The sequence below is a fragment of the Eumetopias jubatus genome, unplaced genomic scaffold, assembly GCF_037043125.1.
Source record: "Eumetopias jubatus isolate StellerSeaLion01/CBP00866 unplaced genomic scaffold, mEumJub1_p1.0 scaffold_15, whole genome shotgun sequence".
Lineage (NCBI taxonomy): Eukaryota > Metazoa > Chordata > Mammalia > Carnivora > Otariidae > Eumetopias > Eumetopias jubatus.
Genome location: NW_028274821.1, coordinates 17,684,048 through 17,702,660, shown reverse-complemented (window position 1 = coordinate 17,702,660; position 18,613 = coordinate 17,684,048). Strand labels below are relative to the sequence as shown.

General features: G+C 46.1%; 1 protein-coding gene across 4 annotated transcripts in view; it reads right to left on the bottom strand.

The window, feature by feature from the left end:
* Positions 1 to 18,397, bottom strand: part of PCSK5 (proprotein convertase subtilisin/kexin type 5) — a 455,891-nt gene extending 437,494 nt beyond the window's left edge. For all 4 annotated transcript variants that reach the window (XM_088019243.1, XM_028094318.2, XM_028094319.2 and 1 more), the window contains exon 1: positions 18,206 to 18,397. In XM_088019243.1, the coding sequence (XP_087875369.1) occupies positions 18,206 to 18,397 (192 nt within the window). The remainder of the gene's footprint in view (positions 1 to 18,205) is intronic.
* Positions 18,398 to 18,613: the final 216 nt, after the last annotated feature.

The following is an 18,613-nucleotide window of genomic DNA, read 5'->3' as shown; positions in this document are numbered from 1 at the left end:
CAGGCTCTCTCCTGTCCGGGGCCTTTGCACTGGCTGGGTCCTCTACCAGAATGGGTTTCCTCCAGATATGTGTGCGGCTCATTTCTTCACCTCACCTTCTCCAGCTCTTTACTCATGTCACCTTCTCCATGAAAACTTCCCTAGCCATGTGCAGACATTCCCCCTTCCCTGCTTTCTGTCCACAGCACTTGCTGCCAACAGACATACTTGTGCTTTTCTTTTCAACTGCTTATCAACAATCTCCCTGGGGTAGACTGCAAAATATGGCCACATTCTTTGTATCTCTTCCTATGAAGGAGTGAAGTTTACGTCTCCACCTCTTGAAGCCAGGCTTGGTCACGTGGCTTGTTTTGACCTTGGGAATGGTAGTACAGAAGACACAAGCAGAAATTTGCAAAGGGCTCACACTGTAAGGATTCCTCTCTCTGGCTGCTGGGGTACCTACTTGTCCCGATGGGAAGAAGCAGGCCAAGCCAGCCTGGGATGGATAATGGGAGGCACACGGCCAGTTACCCCCACAGTCCAAGCCAGCAGCACCAGCCGCTAGGAACATGAGTGAAGGCATCCAAGACAAACCGGGCCCTGGCTGACCCACCAGTTGACTGAAGAACCTACCGGTCCATTCATAGCCTCACAGCAATAATGAGTGTTTGTTCTAAGCCACTGGGTTTGGGGTGATTTGTTTCGAAGCATGCCGGTACACTCCTCCTAGAAGTATTTAAATTCCCAGAAGTAGAGATTCTTGTGCCCAGCTGCATCTCCAGAGCTTAGCAGAGTACTTAGCACAGTGAGGATATTCTGAAATATTTGCAGTGAACGTCAGAAGACAGACTGATGGCAAAGGGAACAATGACAAGTGAAGGAAGTAAATGTCCAGGATGGTTTCCATTGCTGAGAGATTAGAAGGCAGAAGAAGGACCTTCTGGGTTCATGATAACCTTGGTCTCTTCCGAGGTGGCGTGAACTAAGTAAGATTCTGACTACTTTAGTAACAGACTATTTGAGCAAAAATAAAAAAAAAAAAATCACATGTTCACATGCAGTGTTTCAAATTTATTCAAAATAGTTCTAGTGTCATGGTGCTTAACTTGTCTGAGACCGCACAACCATGTGACCTTTAGAATATTTTTCACATTATGCAGCACTTACTCTCCTCGTTGTAAGTTATTCTGATTTTTAACAGCTCGCAAATCGGCGAACCAAATCACTGCATGTTGCTTCAATTCTGTCTTGCCAAAGAAGAAAAATCTGCTGCTTTGGATTCATTTCAACAGTTGGAAAATTCAGGCCATAACATTTTAAATCTCAGCTGTTCCCCGCTGTGTCCACATCACATAAATCAGTAAGTACACAGATACGACGTATGTGAAGCCGGTTCTCTAACAACTAAGGCATCCCGGCCAGAGGAACGGGGTGGCAAATCTAAGTGGACTCTGCAGCAGTGGGTGTCATAATTCTGAGAGCACAGTGTGGCCCTCCGAGAAGGCAGAAGCAAGTGCAATTGGCCAACAGAAAGCACGTTCCCTATTAAACAATCATTCGAGGTACAAAGGTAGCACGTTGTTTTCATTTCACCGGGAAAGATAAAAGACAAACTGCAATACACTAAGTTTCTATCTTCTTGGAAAAGACCAAACCTTCCATTTTCTAAAAGAGGCTTCCAGGTCCTGAACAGGGACATCTGAACCCACAGAACGAGTTTCATCCAGAGAGCTGGCGAGGCCAGACAGAAGCAACTTGGTGCAATTAAACTCTGGTACCTTTAGGGTTTCCTTCAGGAAATGCAAATCTCTAAGCAACAGAACCGCATACATACATTTGGAATTACCTAATAGCTGGCTTCTGACTTTTTTTTTTTTTTTTGAACCCATCTAATTATCACTTGCATAATGAGGAAAATGTAGACGAGACCACTGAGGTCTTCCTAGTAAGTCACAGGGTTCTTATCCAGAGTATCACTTTATCTTCTTTCCTCCTTCCATCACATACATTAGCCTATGCTGTGTGCAAGGCTAAGGAGAAAAGCTGTTGTATTTTTGCCTTAGTTGGAATGGGCAAGGTTCCACAGCAGGGAACAAATGAACCCACGCATCTCAGTGACTTAAAACAACAAAGTCTTGTTTCTAGTTCATATTATATGTCCATCGTGCATCGGCTGGAAGTGCTGTTCATCAGATCCCATAAGGCCCCTGGCTAATGGTGCATCCACCACCTGGAGCTTTGCAGATCACAGCAAATCACACACACGCTGTTGAAGAAGGGACACATGTCACTTCTGCTCACATTTTCAACATTTTGATGTTGGCTAATGGAGGTTACATGCCCCTCTCCGCCCCCCGCCCCTTGACACCAAAAATAGGGAAGTACAATCCTATCACACAGCCGGGAGGAGAGCCAGAAATACTCAGTGGAACATACTCATGTCTGCTACAGTTTTGATTTATCCTCCAACTTTATTTACTCACAGCCATTTATCCATTTCAGAATATTTTTCTAAGGGTGTTTTAACAGTAGAGCGCACTCTGCTAGGCACCATATGCAAAACAAAGATGAACCAGAAAAAAAATCCTGTCTTTAAGGAGATGGCTGTCTAGCATGCGCACATGCGCACATACATACATACACTGAATACAACCTAAATATGTCAAATGCCAGGGAAAAGCAGCACACAAATTTCAATGAGAGTGTAAAGGAAGGAGGTTTTTGCCACCGGCAGTTTAACTCTAGGAGATACCATCTGAGAAGGGCTTTGCAGAATGAGCCCTGCACATGAGGATGTCCAGGCGGCAGGAATGACATGAGTCGGGGCAGAAAAGTAGGGCATGGCAGTTCATGTGCAAAGAATGGCAAAGTGTTTAGGTTGAATTATGTTTCGAAAAGGGGAGGAGGAGAAGGAAGAAGAAGAAGAGGGAGAAGTAGTCTTTTTGACCAGATTGGGTGCTGAGAAAATGTGGCAAGCTTTGAAGGAGAAGACAATGGGGGCAGGGTAGGACTGGTGCAAGAGTCCAAACAAGAAGTAACAAGGGCCTTAGCTACAGAAGACCATCCCAATTGCCACCCTAGAACTGTATACAGCATGAGAACACCGCACTTTCCCATTTCCCTTTCATCTGACCCGGAAAATACAACTCACCTTTCCCTCTGTCTAGGTCTGAAGGACTGGTCATTTGAGGCTTAGATCTGATCAAAGTGAAAAGGTCAGATAGGGAGACCCATCTCGATTGAGAGACTAGCTTCTGGCCATGTCACCCAAACAAGAGAGCATTCCTTTCATAATGGAGTTAAATTCCCAATGGACATTTGCTCTATTTGTCTTGAGTTTACTTCCTATCTCCAAGGATATTTCTGAAGCCACTCCTTAAGGACTAAGCCGCAGGGCTTAATTTTATGTCTGTTTGTCCCAGAGCCTGCAATCTCTCCTCTCTTGCCAATTTAACTCCTGCGTTTCGGTCCTTCAAAATGGCCAATCCAGGTGAGCCCTGCCACGAGACTTTGACCATCACAAGATTCTACTGCTTCCATTATCCTGAGTTTTAGGATGTTCATAAGCACCAAACCTGCTTATTTTTGCTATGACCCGCTGATCCCACACAAACAGTAAAATTTGCCTGCGATCTGAAAACAACTCTTAACTGACCCATTTTTTTCACTGGGGGAACTTTCTGCGCTGTTCTCACTGCTCCAACAGACACAGGACTTCCATTGACCCCCTCCCTCCCAGGAAGATGAGCACAGGTGGCGGGGTCCTTGAGGTTCCTGGGGTTCCATGAGAAGCAGTCGTAGGATGACCTGAGACTTAGCTCTGCGTGGACGAGGTCACACCGTGCACTCTGTGACTCTCACACCAAGAATTTGCATGGAAGTCAAAGTCAGAAGGAATGACCCGGCTGGTGATGCCAAGGTCTGAAACCCTTAAAGATAAGGGTTAGGCTAGTTCCCAGGAAGCCCGGGACTTTAGAATCCACACTCAAATGACTCATCAATTCTAGATCACTGCTCTTTACCCATACATACTCCTTTAAAGAATATACCATACACCGTTAGCCATCTTTATTGACTGGATAGAATTCTTTTGTAATTTTTCTCCAGTGTTTAGACTTTTCTCTTTATATACATTGCATGTCTATAAAATACTTCAGGATTCAACTGACATTTAATGATTATTTATATAGAATGAGGCCATCTGAGATGCTACAGAATAATAATTAAATACCCCAAAGGAGGGGGGGGAGAAAAAAGAAAGAAAAACTAACTAAATTTCCAAAGAGAATTTTGGGCAAACTATATCTACATTTTACCTATACTTTCAGAGCAAGGTATAGCAAAGAGGTGACACTGAGATGTGCCTTCAACTGGGCCTGGGGTACCTGGGTGGGGCACCTGGGTGGCTCAGTTGGTTAAGCGTCTGCCTTTAGCTCAGGTCGCGATCCCAGGGTCCTGCGATCGAGTCCCACATCGGGCTCCCTGCTCAGCGGGGAGTCTGCTTCTCCCTCTCCCAGCTGCTCTGCCTATTTGTGTGTGCTTTCTCTCTCTCTCTCTCTCTGACAAATAAATAAATAAAATCTTAAAGAAGAAGAAGAAGAAGAGGAGCTAGGATTTCCAGAACAGCAAGGAAGACAGGTGAATATTCCAAGTGGAAAGACTGGCACAGAAACAGGAAAGCACTGAGCATAATACCTGGGGAACAATGGGAAGTCCAGGCTGTGTTAAGGGACAGAACAGGAAAGATGACACAAAAAGTATCTCAGGGAAAGTGGGTAGAGGCCTTTAAAAGCCCAGAGAAGAAATCTGTGTGAACACAGTAGGAAATGGGAGCTACTGGTGGCTTCTCAACGGGGGCATGGCAGCACCAAAATAAGCTTTAATCATTCTCTCTAACCCTCAAGCTCAACCACTTGTTAACTAGACTATTGACATCAGCGGCTTTCTGTTCCTCAGGAGCACTGGCCCTGGCTGTCCCCTCTGCATGGACATGACCCCCAACCCAGACCTCCATGGAGTTGGCTCCTTCTTAATATTCAGGTCTCTGCCTCAAGTGCTTCCTCCTCAGTGAGCCTCCCTGACCAGCCCGGTCTATAGAACGCCTCACCACCTTGTGTTTTGCTTCCCAATGACACTTATCATAATTGATATTATTCTATTCATTTCATTACTGGCTTAAAGCTTGTCTCCTCCCACTGTCATATAAGCTCCATGTGAGCAGATACCTTATCCATGACAAATATGGTAGCACCGTGCCTATTAGAATGGATGATAAACAATATGTACTCTGTGACTATTTTTAACAGCTGAATTGAGACCTACTTCCCATACTATACATTTCACCTATTTAAAATAAACTGCCCAATGTTTTTATATTTCCACAGATGGGTGGAAATGACCACAATTCATTTTAGAACATTTTTTTCTCACCCCCAAAAGAAACCCATACCCCTTCCCCTATTCCTGTCAACCCTTCCAGCCCGATGTGACTAATCTACCTTCCATCTCTCTGGATTTGCCTATTTGGGACATTTCATAAAAACAGAACCATACTATCTGTGGCCTTTTATGACCGGCTCTTTTCACTTAGCCGAGTGTTTTCCAGGTTCACCCATATTACAGCATGGATCAGTACCTCATTCATTTTTATTGCAAAATAAAATTGTTTATTTTGTTTATCCATTCATCAGTTGAGAGAATTTGGGTTGTTTCCACTTTTTGGAGTTTTTGTGTGAACAAAGGTTTTCACTTCTTTTGGGTACATAGCTAGGAGTGGAATTGCTGGGTCATATGGTAACTCTATGTTTGACATTTTGAGGAACCGCGAGAGTGTTTTCCAACAGTGACTGTATCATTTTACGATTCTACCGGCAACGTATGAGGGTTCCAATGGCTTCACATCCTTGCCCGCACTCGTGATTATCTGTCTTTTTGATTACAGCCATCCAAGTGAGTATGACCTAGTATCTCACTGTGGTTTTGATTGGCATCTATTTCCCTGATGTTATACATAGTTTTAGGTGCTTATTGCCCATTTATATATCTTCTTGGGAGAAATGTCCATTCGGATCCTTTATGCCCATTTTTAATCGGGCTATTTGTCCAGAGGGCATCTTCTGGATCTAACTCTCTTATCAAGTATGGTTTGCAAATATTTTCTCCCATTGGGTGGTTTGCCTTTTCACTTCCTCGGTCATGTCCTTCAATAACTATTTTTAAATAAAGCCATGAATAAAACCAACCCTTTAAGACAGAGAAAGTCTCCGACCAGCTCCGACGTGTGTGGCAAATTAGTGACAGGGCGGGACCTAGAGGGGAATGCAAGTCACCTGCCTTCTGTCTTGAGTTTGGTTACAGGTTCTCAGAGCACTGTCCAACCAGCCCAGAAGCAATGACATCACCCTCCAATAATTCAAAGAATGTAGCATTTGGCAAATTGGCTCAGGAGCGCTAACCAAATAGAAAGATGCCCCACAGTTTAAAAAAAAGAAAAAAGAAAAGAAACAAAGAAAAAAGCGTTCGTGGGGAGCTGGGCTGTAATAAATCCTAAGTGGCCTACAATTTAGTTTTCTCTTGAAAAACTCTGAAATTGATGAATGGGGTTGCATACACACAGGAAAAAAAATAGGTATCAGTTAAGTGCAAGTAAGTACAATAGGCCCAGGATTGAGTATGCAGTAAACTTCTAAACTTATAGTTCTGGATATCTGCTTACAAGATTAAAGGCCCTGGAAGGGTCTCCCCCGGCACTGCATTCAAACTAGTGAGCACTGCCCAGTTTTATTTTGGTTGAGAAACATCAACTAGTGAAAACAAGGCACAAGCCTGGGAACAGTGACATGGAGGGAGCTGGGATATTTTTACAGCTGGAAGAGCTTCTCAGAGTAGAGAAATACCAGACCTTCAGTACTTATTACAAAAATATCAGACCTTGGGTACTTAGTACAAATACAGATATATACGGAGAATATATAGATATATATTATATATATGTATGTATGGAAAGGCAGCAGGGAAGGACTTGCTTTTAATAAACCTTAACCAGTTCCAATGCTGGTATGGGACCCACACTGTAATTTTCCCAAGACAGAGTTAACCTCTTAGATAATGCACGGATTTAAATAGAAATTTAATGCTTCCTTTGTGATGTTAACCTTAAATTAACAATCAGATTACATAGGAATGCAAACAAGATTAAGCTAATATACATAGAGCAATCTAAAAATATTATATATTAAATAGAGAGCAATCTATAAATAATTTTTAAAACACGTATTTAAAAATGTATGTCTATTCCTATAGGGCACTAAAGTTTGGACTAAGAATAAAATAAAGACGTGTTCAGAACACAGCTTCATTATACTCTATAAATTAAAAGGGCAGAATACATGACATGTGAATAAATTATAGGTATAACTATTTATTATAACAGAAGTGGGCTACATGACAACCTAAGGTAGAGGCAAACATAAAATGTAACAAAGTATATACCATTTTAAAATCGTCCTTAAATATTATTTCTGGTTTCACATTCTCTGTTTACACTCTTCCCTCTATAGTCAGTGTTCAATGCAATCTTCAGTTTTAAAATCAAATACAGGAAGACACATTTGGGAGTTGAAAGCAATCACCCAGGGGTCTGTCTTTTATCCCTTAAGTTGATACAGGACCTCCAGTGCAAATAATAGCACACAGATGGGTAAAGGAGAGATGATACCTAAATGTATCCAAAGAGAATCACAGTGTGGGTCAAACGTCATGTTTCCCTGCCTCATGAGTATGCTGGCACAAGGACTTGGAATCCTCATCTTAGGCAAACTGATAAGCCTTCTAATATCCCAGCCTCACACTGTCTTGACTCTGTCTAACCCACTGGCCTTCACCTGTTCTCTACCTGATCAGCTCACCAGCATGTCTACTCTGGAACCTTGTCATGATGCAGAACAGCTCTAATTTGGAGCTCACCAAACACACACACACACACACACACACACACACACACACACACACCACACACCCCCTCTGGGATGCCTCCATCCCATGTTTTCACTTCTGCTACTGCGGTCTAACTGGCCCTCCATTTTGATTTTGTACTCACAGCTCCTACACCCGCCCCATTCCTTTGACCCACCATGCCTATTTTGGCCCCTCCACCCTCCTCAAAGCCTGGACACTGTCCTGTCATTTCAGAGGTACTCCCCCTCCTATTCAAGAGTCACTGGATTCCATCCTCCCCCACCTTTCCGCCCCTCCCCCCACCCACAGCTTCCCACCCATCTCTTCCCTTCTCTCTCACCCTGGCAAAAGCTAACTCCCTGTTTTGCCCTGTTCTAATCTCAGGTTTCTGAGCCTTAGTGACAGAAGCACAAAACAATACGAACTGCTTCATCTGTTCCCTCATGAATAGTCAAGCACTACTTTCTGAGTGATAACTCAGTACAAGCAGCAAATACTCTCATTGCTATCTGGCTATTCGGCTGTTCTTTTCATAGTCATTCATCACTGATTTTTTTTTTTAATTTGAGTCTAGCTGAGACATGACGTTATGTTGGTTTCAGGTGCACAGTGTCGGGATCTGACTAGCCTCCATGTTATTCTGTGCTCACCACAGGTATAGCTACATCAGTCGCACACTGGTTCTGCTTTTTGTTTGTTTATTCACTGGTGTTTTTTTTTTTTTTTAATTCCATATATGAGGGAATCATATGGTACTTGTCTTCCTCAGCCGGACTGATTTCATTTAGCATGATACCCTTCTACGTCCATCCCCATTGTCACAAATAGCATGATCTCATCCTTTTTTATGGCTTCTTATCAGAATTTCCTTAACATGGGTCAAACCACCGGAGCACCTGGACACCAATTTCACCCAGCTCTCCCCAGTCTCTGCAGGTGTCCTTCACCTCAGAAGTGACTCGTGAGATTGAGCTATTTGACACGTATGTTCCTTTCCCCTCACCTTGAACTCCCCCACATCTCCACTCACCCTTCATTCCTCTTTAGTCTCAAGGAAACAGGGAGTGCTCCTCTTGCCCTTCCAAACCTATTTCTCCCCATGTAATGCTTCCTATCCCAAGTGCACACCTTGCTAGATGCTGGGGACACAAACAAGACAGAGGCATGGCTCTGGTTCCCAGCTAGTGAAAAGATGTGCAATCACACACACACACACACACACACACACACACACACACACGCTCTCTCTCTCTCTCTCACACACACACACACACACACACACACACACACACACACACACACACACACACACAAATACGCAAACAATTAGGGTAACCACATCATTTCTCTTCCAAACTCAGACATGTCTGAAAGGAAAAAGAGGGTGTCAAAAAATACTTAACGGAGGTAACGCATAAGCCAGGACTATCCCTGGCAAAATAGGATGTACAGTCACACTAATTATAACATAGGATACCTTCAATTATGCAGCCATTAAAATCTGTCTAAAATTATTTAATAACCCTGGAAAAGACTCACTATATAATGTTAGGTGCAAACAACAGGATGAAACTGTATATAGAAACTGAGCATCACTTGGTTAAAAATAAAAAACAAGCTATAACAACGGACACCCACGGAGTATGTCGTACGTGCCAGGCACTATTGCTAACTTCTCTTAGCTAATCCTCTCACTGACTCTGTGAGGGAAATCCTGTTGGCTCTTCTTCACACGGAGACCTTAAGGCGCTTGCCTACAGCCCCGCAGCTCAGAAGGGGCAGTATTAGGATTCAAACCCTTTTGGTTCTAGACCTGTGATCCTAGCCACCCCAGGGCATCCAGGAGGCAGAGGGCAAGAACATAGGTAGGTATGCAAATGTGTAATCGGAACCTTCCGTACTCATTTCCTGTCCCACATCCCCGAGTTCCCCTCATTATTCAACCAAGCTCTGGCACCAAGATTGCGGTTAACCTCTTCATCATCAAATCTTTATGCCACGCTTCAGTTCTCATATGCCGGATTCTCTCTACAGCTCTTCTCACTCGTGTACACCCTAGAAAGGGAACGCCCGTTCTCGTGGCTTCCAGGCTCTACCTTCAGGGCCTCTGTGACCCTCAATAGTCCCTTTATCCCTTCACCCCTAAGTGGAGAGATTCCCATAAAGCCCTATCCTCAGCCCCCTCCACTCTCCACTCTTCAGGCTACATCCCTTAGCAATCCTACTCAATCTGCGTGCCCTCCTCTGGAGCAACAACATCAAGCCTGAAACTATCCTTTTGTTCTCAAAGCGCTCCTGCAGACTGCCCTGATTCCATAAATGAGTCCACCATCCTCCTGGTCCCGTGGCCATAAACTTGATACTTACCTTCACCTTCACCCTCCTCCTCACCCTCCACCTCCACTAAGACCCCGAGCCATACTGAATCCACGTCTGCAAGAATCCCAAAGCTGTTCTCTTCCCATTGTCTCAGCTTCTGTTTCATTACCAATGACCTTTGCCAACACAAGAGCCTCTCTGCCTCCTCCAGCTCCTTGCACACACTGAGGCCAGCAGATTCGTCCCAGGCGAACCATACTGTGCAGCCTGTGACCCCGTTCATATCTGTCCTGCATTGAATGACAGCTATGAGTAAAAATGTCCTACCTCCTGGAAAGCAGAGAATGTCTCATGCGTTACATGGTGGACTCTCATGTTGGCTGAGTCAGTGGGTTGTTGCCTCTTCTCAGGGAACTTCAACGTAACTCTTTATCTTACATGATGAACTTGAAACTCCCTAGCCTAAGCATTTAAAGCCTTGTATAACCCGATCTGTAGGAGAAAGTTTTCAAGTCCCGCTTCTGCTTCCCCTCATTCCCCAGCTACAGCACCCCCTTTTCCCTTGGGGGAACCGTCCCTCCCATCAGTGGTCAACGTCTCCCTCACTTCAAGGGTGAACATGTGACCCAAGGTGACTCACCCACATGTGGCCATCCCCGTGGACGAGGTCAGTGGCCTGTGAGTAGAGAGATGACCCTATCAGGAAGTCAGTCACTGGAATCTTTTTCACTGGTTAATTTCAACAGCAGGTAAGGGAGGTACTAAGAATCGTAGGAGCTTTGCTGTCTTGGGGAAAGGGCCTGTGTGAGAATAAAGCTCATACAGGGAAACAGAGAAATCCCTGACATTAGCACTACCTCTGGACTTGCAGCTGGACGGACTCACAATCACCTTTTTAAAAAACTCTTGGATCTAGAAGTGTTTCAGAATTCAGAATTCGTCAGATGAGAAACATACAACAGGACCCAGCCTCAAGGACACCGTCCTTGTACTCAAACTCATTAATGTATTTCTGCAACAACAACAACAAATTAATGCCCTAATTAGTGCCAGTTTAGGTCAGGATAGGTTTTGCCATGAAGAAAGTACACATCAGGTAAGGCCTGTTTGCACCAAGGGTTCAGCTTCTGTTTTCAAAGAACCACACCTAAAGGCATGCACATCTGTTTAAACCAACAGTCCCTGTTTCCTTATCTGATTGTTTATTAGTTTTATTTCAGCAGTAGGAGATTGGGTTTTCAACACCTGCACCTAGGAGAGTCCCATCTGTATTCCTATATTCCTATATTTCAATTTTATTTTCCATTACTCCTCCACGCGTACTCACATCTGAGTCAAATGCAAAAGGATAGCATAGGGAATATAGTCAATAATGTTGTCATAACGTCATACGCTGACAGATGGTGGCCACACTTTTCAGGGTGACCACTGAGTCATGTATAGAATTGTTGAATCAGTGTGTTGTACATCTGAAACTACTATAACAGTGTATGTTACTTATACCTCAATAAAAAGAAAAAAAGACTGTGTTTTGACTCTTTTGCATCCTTCATGCTATCTATGCCTTATAAACAAAGCTGCCCAACCTAGAGATGGGGAACCTTAGCTGGTTGATTTTCTAGTCTGTTCTCCCAGCCCTTTACCTCTGTCCATGGCTCTCAGGGAAAAAGTATAGCTATCAGCGTCCTCTAAAGGGAGGATGAAGAACGACACTGACTCCATCCCCTTTCAGCCCCCACTAGATCCCCAGGAGCAGGCACGCGAATCTAGAAAATCACAAGTCACTCCACCTACAGAAACCTGCCTCAACCATGGCATTCTCTTATTTTCCTTCCAGCAGCCTTTGCATCTCCTTGGAGCCCCTGTAGATCATGTGATGCTTCCTAGTCTTATTTTCTTTATATATTCGTGTTCATTATTAGGCACCTGATTTCTCAGCAACCCCGAAACGTGGCTTGAGCAGGTATTAGGGTCCCCTCTTTGAAAAATGAGCCAATGACGGTCGAGTTGGCCAATGAGAGAAAAAGCCCTCAAATGTGCTCACCCCTACTCTTGTTTTCTTCCTGATCTCATTTCCCTGCAGGGATCAACCCACAGTGAAGAGTTTATCGGCACTGACAGTCCTTTCTCGCTACCTTTAGATGTAGACATCTAATCTGTTGAAACTCGGAAGAATACTGCATGAGCAATTTCATTCATTACATGCATATTTAACTTTGGTAAAAATAAAAATTAACAGATATATACATATGGATATACACACGTCCGTATATCTGCACACTATCTTCTCACATGCATGAAGGTCTGTAAGCATTCATTTTTCCCATCCAGGAAGCCAAAGCCTTCTCATCCCACCTGAATTAGCCAAGAGATAAAGTCCCAAGGCACACCGATGCCTAGAGATACTTCAGCCTTGGGGAAAACCCAGACACTGCTTCAAATCACTAGAACAGACAAGACAAATACCCCTCCCTGCCCAGGGGATGTTTCTGGGTCAGGACTCCCTCCCTTAACCAAAGAGTCAGACATCGCTGGCCATTTTCCCAGCACGCTACCCTGCTTCTCTGGCCGACCTTTAAGGTTAAGACCTCTGGATAGAAGCTCATGAAAGACAGTGATAAGGCAAATTCAGCTGCCTTTGGGTACACAAAGATGCAGTTTTTCATTTCCAATAGACCCCAAAAATCCCAATGGCCACATGCAAGCCATTCCTGGCCTATGAGGTTAATGCAACAGATCCACCATCATCAGGCCAAACTCTCTGAGTTGCTTTTTTTTTTTTTTCTTCCAGTAAAGGTTCTCCTGCTCATGAGAACGAAGCATGTGAGAGCTGCTAACGGAGGTCAGGGCTGAGGTTCTTGGGCGTGAAGAGCTGTCCTTCGCAAAGCCAGATGGACTCCCACGTCAATTTCTTTTGCTATTTACAATGTGCCTAAAAATTCAACTAGGGAAGCACAGTCCACTCCCATTCTGCCCGGCTGGCTAGCCACGTCCCTACTTGCAATGCCATACATCCATGCCCAGAACCCACTGGCCACTGTTTATCAACATTTCAATCATCTCAAGTTACCCGCAGGTCAGAATTAATCAGCAGAGTGGGAGGCCTTCGGCAGATCGCTGAACAAAGTTCTTCCTGCTAAAGATCTCTGGGAAATGCTGCTTCCAACTTTCCTCATACATACTACATTCAGAATTAAAATGTAAATTCAAATATGATCTCACGTAAGATGGTAAGATGCTTTCTAAAATAATCAGTAAGATGCTTTCTAAAATAATCAGTCTTCAGATATTTTTCTTCCCCGTCTTCCATCTCTGATGAGCTTATCCTATAATATCTAATGGGCTACAATAAGGATCAACCAGAGAGGAAGGCACCACCAAGGGAAATCAGCCAGAATTGTTTAGAGTCCAACAGAAACTATTTTTAAAGTATTTTATATTGTTAGTTGAAATGGAAAACCATTTTCCCTGTCTACAAAGCTCTGAGTTAGCTCTTTTTACTCAGCCATTGAAAATTTATTTTCCTGATCTTCACATTTTGCATCTCCCATTTAAAACAATGTCTTCCTTTCTCCCTATCTAAATAAGTTTGAGTCTCACTTATTTCAGATTCAGATTCAACAAACCTTTCGCTGAAAGCCTAACTATGTGCTGAGCAATGCAGAGTCAACTCAGCCTATTATCTAGAGATTTATCATTTTACAGATGGAGGAATAGGGGCTCCATTAAGTTCACTGACTTTCCTGCTTTCAAAGACCTTGCAAGGGGCATCCCTGGAGTTTCCAAGTCTCTGCTTCCAATGGGAACTCCAGGTCAAATACTTCCCCAATACTGCTTGCATCTGGCTTTATCCTTCCGGAATCTTGCTCAAGATAAGTTACATGGTTTGAGGAGAGCTTTTTGCTACTGGCAGTCTCAGCCTGGGATCCAGGATTGTATGCAATTCACAGAAGGATAAATACAGCTCTTGCACATCGCAAACAACCTTCACAAGGGACCTTCTCCCTGAATTCAAATAACCAGAAATTAAGCCCCCTGGTTTGTAGAGGTAGTCCAAACAAAGGTTCACAATTAACATGTCAGGTCTTCATTCCTTTCCGTCACTGCTACCCTCTGACCACTACTCTGTTAGTTCAAAGAGTCAGAGCACCCGATTGGGAGGGGGGACCCAGGCCTCCCTTCCATCTGCGTGAGGCCAACAGGCAGGGCATACCGGAGCCTAGGGGGGTTGGTAGTCAGGGGTTGCAGGGGAAGAAAGACAGGGAATTCTAGAGTGGGCACTCGTACCAAGCAAGACGTGATACACACCAACATGACAACTACTACTAGTGATTATGGCATCATTTCAGATTTTCAAGGCATAGCCATTCACAAATACTAACATTGTGCGGAAAACCTACCAAAACATAATGCTATCTCTGTAGCCAACAGCAAGATAAGCCTCATTCTTCTTCCCTTCCCGGAAGTCGAGCATGTCGTTCTTGCCTGTTTGCTCGCTTGCTCTCGTGTAACTCTGCATATCCTATTTTTTCATGAACATGAGAGGCACACCTATTCTTTTTCTGTAGAAATCTCGAGGCCAGACATTTTACCTCTGGTGGTTCTAAGTGCTAAGATGCGATGGAAAGCATCACACGGAAATTCTGAGTAGTCAGAGCTGTACCTTTATGGTGGTGAAAAATTCACTACCTCATCCCCCTGAAAAGATTACACTCAAGATGTCAGACCCACCACCAAGATAATGAATAACGTCGGTCGCAATAAGAGATCTCAGTTCCAATTTGTGACCCATGAGGTGGGACCCCAAGCTCAAATGGGTAAAACCAGGAGAACATTCCAGACACGTTTGCAAATTAGTCAATGGAACCTTGACTGGTTTACTGATGGAAAGAAAGAACAAGACGATGCCTTAAGTGTTAAAGGTCAGAGCAGTAAAGGAAGAATAAGATATACGTTTGGCCCTTACAGTACATCGACAGAGCATGTGTGAACTCAATTTACCATCCCAAAGACTTAGCATAGGGTTACTCCCCTTTGATCTACAGAGCAAACACCTCACACTGTAAGACTCACTGACTTTTTTACACTGGTTATGGCATCAGTTCAAGGGGTCCTCTGTAACCTTTGAAAGCACTAAATTTCTTCACTGGCATTGTAAAAGCCACAATAAATAGTGTTTGGGGTCACCTGCACGGAAAGTTTCTTCGCGTTACTTTTTGATGAAAAGCCACGGCTCATCATTAGAAGGCCCCCTGTAAGCAGAGTCAGGTGAAGTCACAGGACCCTGCAGTGTCCGCTTGTTCAAAGTGGGCTCAGGGGCAGAATCTCCTCCCTCACTCTGACGGGTTCTGCAATATCTAAGTTCTATTTAATGAGTTCGTTAAGAAACAGGTATTTCTGGGGCGCCTGGGTGGCTCAGTTGGTTAAGCGACTGCCTTCAGCTCAGGTCATGATCCTGGAGTCCCGGGATCGAGTCCCACATCGGGCTCCCTGCTCAGCGGGGAGCCTGCTTCTCCCTCTGACCCTCCCCCCTCTCATGCTCTCTCTCTCAAATAAATAAAATCTTTAAAAAAAAAAAGAAACAGGTATTTCTGCCCTTGCAAGCCATGAAGCTTCTTAGAGTCAAGAAGTCCAGGTCTGTTTGAACTAAGAATCTATGAATTAATACTGAATGTTTGCTTCCAGTCTATGAGCCACTAAATCAAAATTCAGGGAATTGGGGCTGTTCCTTTGTGCCTCCTTCCTTCTATGGGATGGGGGGATACCCTAAAAGGCAGGATTCATGCAGGAGGAGGCTGGGGCCAGAGAGTCCTAGGTTTGAACCACGGTTTTGCCACCGTCTAGCTGGGTGATCCTGTGCAGGTCAACTTCTCCAGGGTCTTGGGTTTCCAATTTGCTGAATGTGGGGGAATAGCCACCCAAAATGGTCATTTTGCAGGTTACAAAAACAAACAAACAAAAAAACCATGTATGATCAAGAACTTATTTTCTAATTACGTCTCCTCTATGGGAGATGCTCCCTGTTAGCTGAACCTGAGAGATGCATCTCTAGAAAGATTATTAACATTCATTGTTAGGGTTCCCAGTTACATTTCAGGGTCACACCAGCACCCAACTTTAAGCTCATGTAAAAGGAGAAAGAGACTGTTTTCTTCTGACGAAATAAGAAGCTAGTAGAATCCTAACAAACTGTCAGAATGGGACTCTCCTAAAGATGACAGGCATTCAGGCAACAAAATCTGGCTGGCTTCCCTTACCTTCTTCTGGTGTGTTATGTTAGATGCAGACCTTGGGGGGTGTGTGTGTGTGTGTGTGTGTGTGTGTGTGTGTGTGTGTGTGTGTGTGTGTGTGTGTTGGGGTGTGTGTGTGTGTGTGTGTGTTGGGGTGTGTGTGTGTGTGTGTGTGTGTGTAGGGGGCGTGGCGGGGGTGGATAAAGACCTTGCCCCTTGCCCTGGTTTCAGCCCTCCACGGGACTGGCTTCTCGGGGACACGTCCTCCCTCTGGACCCGCAAAGCCCCAAACCTCAGACTCCAGCTCCTTTGAACACCCCAGCGCTCCCTATCTCCCTCCAGTGCCTCAGCCCCCAGGCAGCTGCGGGTCCCTGCGCTCCGGGGCTCTCCTTCCTGGACCTGGAGCGCGATGGCATCAGAAAGCGTCTGGGCTCTCTTGGACCCGCTGCACCAGCAGCACCTTCCTCTCCCTTCACCCCTGCAGAGCACGCAGGGCACCTGCATCCGGAGCAGTCCCCAAAGCTGGTCGGCTGCGAAGGTGCCCCATCACCATCGCCTCCCACCCCCCCATCCCCGGCAGAGTCAGGCCAGGGTCTGGCCAGAGCCCCCTCCTCCAGCCAGGCCTTAAGAAGTGAGTGAAAGGGGTGTGAGTAAGGGGTTGCGCGGGGGGGGGGGAATGATCGGGTCACTTTCTGGGCCCATGTACGCAGCCCTCTCCACTCCCATTTCTTGCAGGAAGGAGAGCGAGGAAATCAACACCGCTTAGCTCAGAAACACCTCCAAATCTGTTGCGCTTCCAATCATCCCCATATCACCATTTAATTCATTGTTCCCCAGCCGGGCAGTTCTGCCGAAAGCCCAGGAGCGGCACCCCGCCAGAACCCCGCGCCCCGCTGCCGGTCCAACTCTCTCCCCACTGCGCCGCCTCTGGGCCCCGCACATCCCAATCCGCGGGGAGGCTTGCAGTTCTCCCAGAGCAGAACCCAGTCAGCGGGGCTCGGAAGTTCCCCACCTCCTTTTTCTACCCGGCTCCGAGAGCCCCCGACGCGGATCCCAGGAGAGAGACGAGGCAGCGGGGAGGTGTCTCCCCAGATCTGCGCTCACGCCGGGTTCGGCCCTCTCTTCCCGTCCCTCCGCCTCCCTCTTCTCGCCCAGCTCCAGTCCCCGCGCCTCCTGCGCCTCCAGCGCCCAGTGGTTCTCTCCCCCAAGAGAAGCAAACTACTTTCTGGACTAAATTCAGGTCCGAGCAGGAAAGGCTTTCCCTTCCTCGCCTTCTCCTTACCCTGGGTCTCAGAAACCGCAAGGAGCGCCCTCACCCTCCCCTACACCCCAAAAGAGCTCAGGCTACCAGTGCTCCCCGACTTTCCAGGTCGAAAGATCCGGTCGGGTCTGAAACCACCACGGGGGTATGCATACTCCGGATTTTTCCAGAGACCCTACCTGTCCCTCGTGGCTTGCAAAAACAAACAAACAAACAAACAAACAAAAAACACAGAGTAAACAAAACCAACCCCGGTAACTTTGGGGAGTGTGTGCGTGTGTGTGTGTGTGTATGAAAGAGAAAAAAAATCGCTCAAGAGTTAGGGCAACAGCTGCAAGAGCACATCTGGAAGAGGGGAGAGGGGTTTGACAAGGAGGGGGCAAGAAGCGCGAGGTCGCGGGGGCCTCCCCCTGCCCCGGCAGCTTCAGGGCCAAGGACTGGGCCAGCCTGTCGTTACCTGTCCTATGTTGATGAATCCGTACTTGCTGGCGATGCGGTTGGCCTCTGGGAAGCCGCCGGCGATTTTGACCGCCCAGTGGTTGGTGTAGACTCGCGTCCGGCACACGGGGAGCAGGCAGCCCCCGAGCAGCGCCAGCACGCAGAGCAGGTCCAGGCGTCCCGGGCAGCAGCAGCGGCTTCCCCAGCCCATGGCCCCGGCGCCTCTCTGCCTCCCTCGCTCGCTCGCTGACTCCGCGCACGAGCGGCGCGCACAACTAACTTCTCCGGGCCTGGGCCGCCCCGGCGCGCAGCCCCCCGGCCGCCGCGGCGCACAGCCCTGGGCGATCCGCAGCAGGCGGCAAGCCCCGGCTGGGAGCAAATGGCGAGCCTCGCGCCGGCTCCTAGACCATCCCTGGGGCTGCGGGGA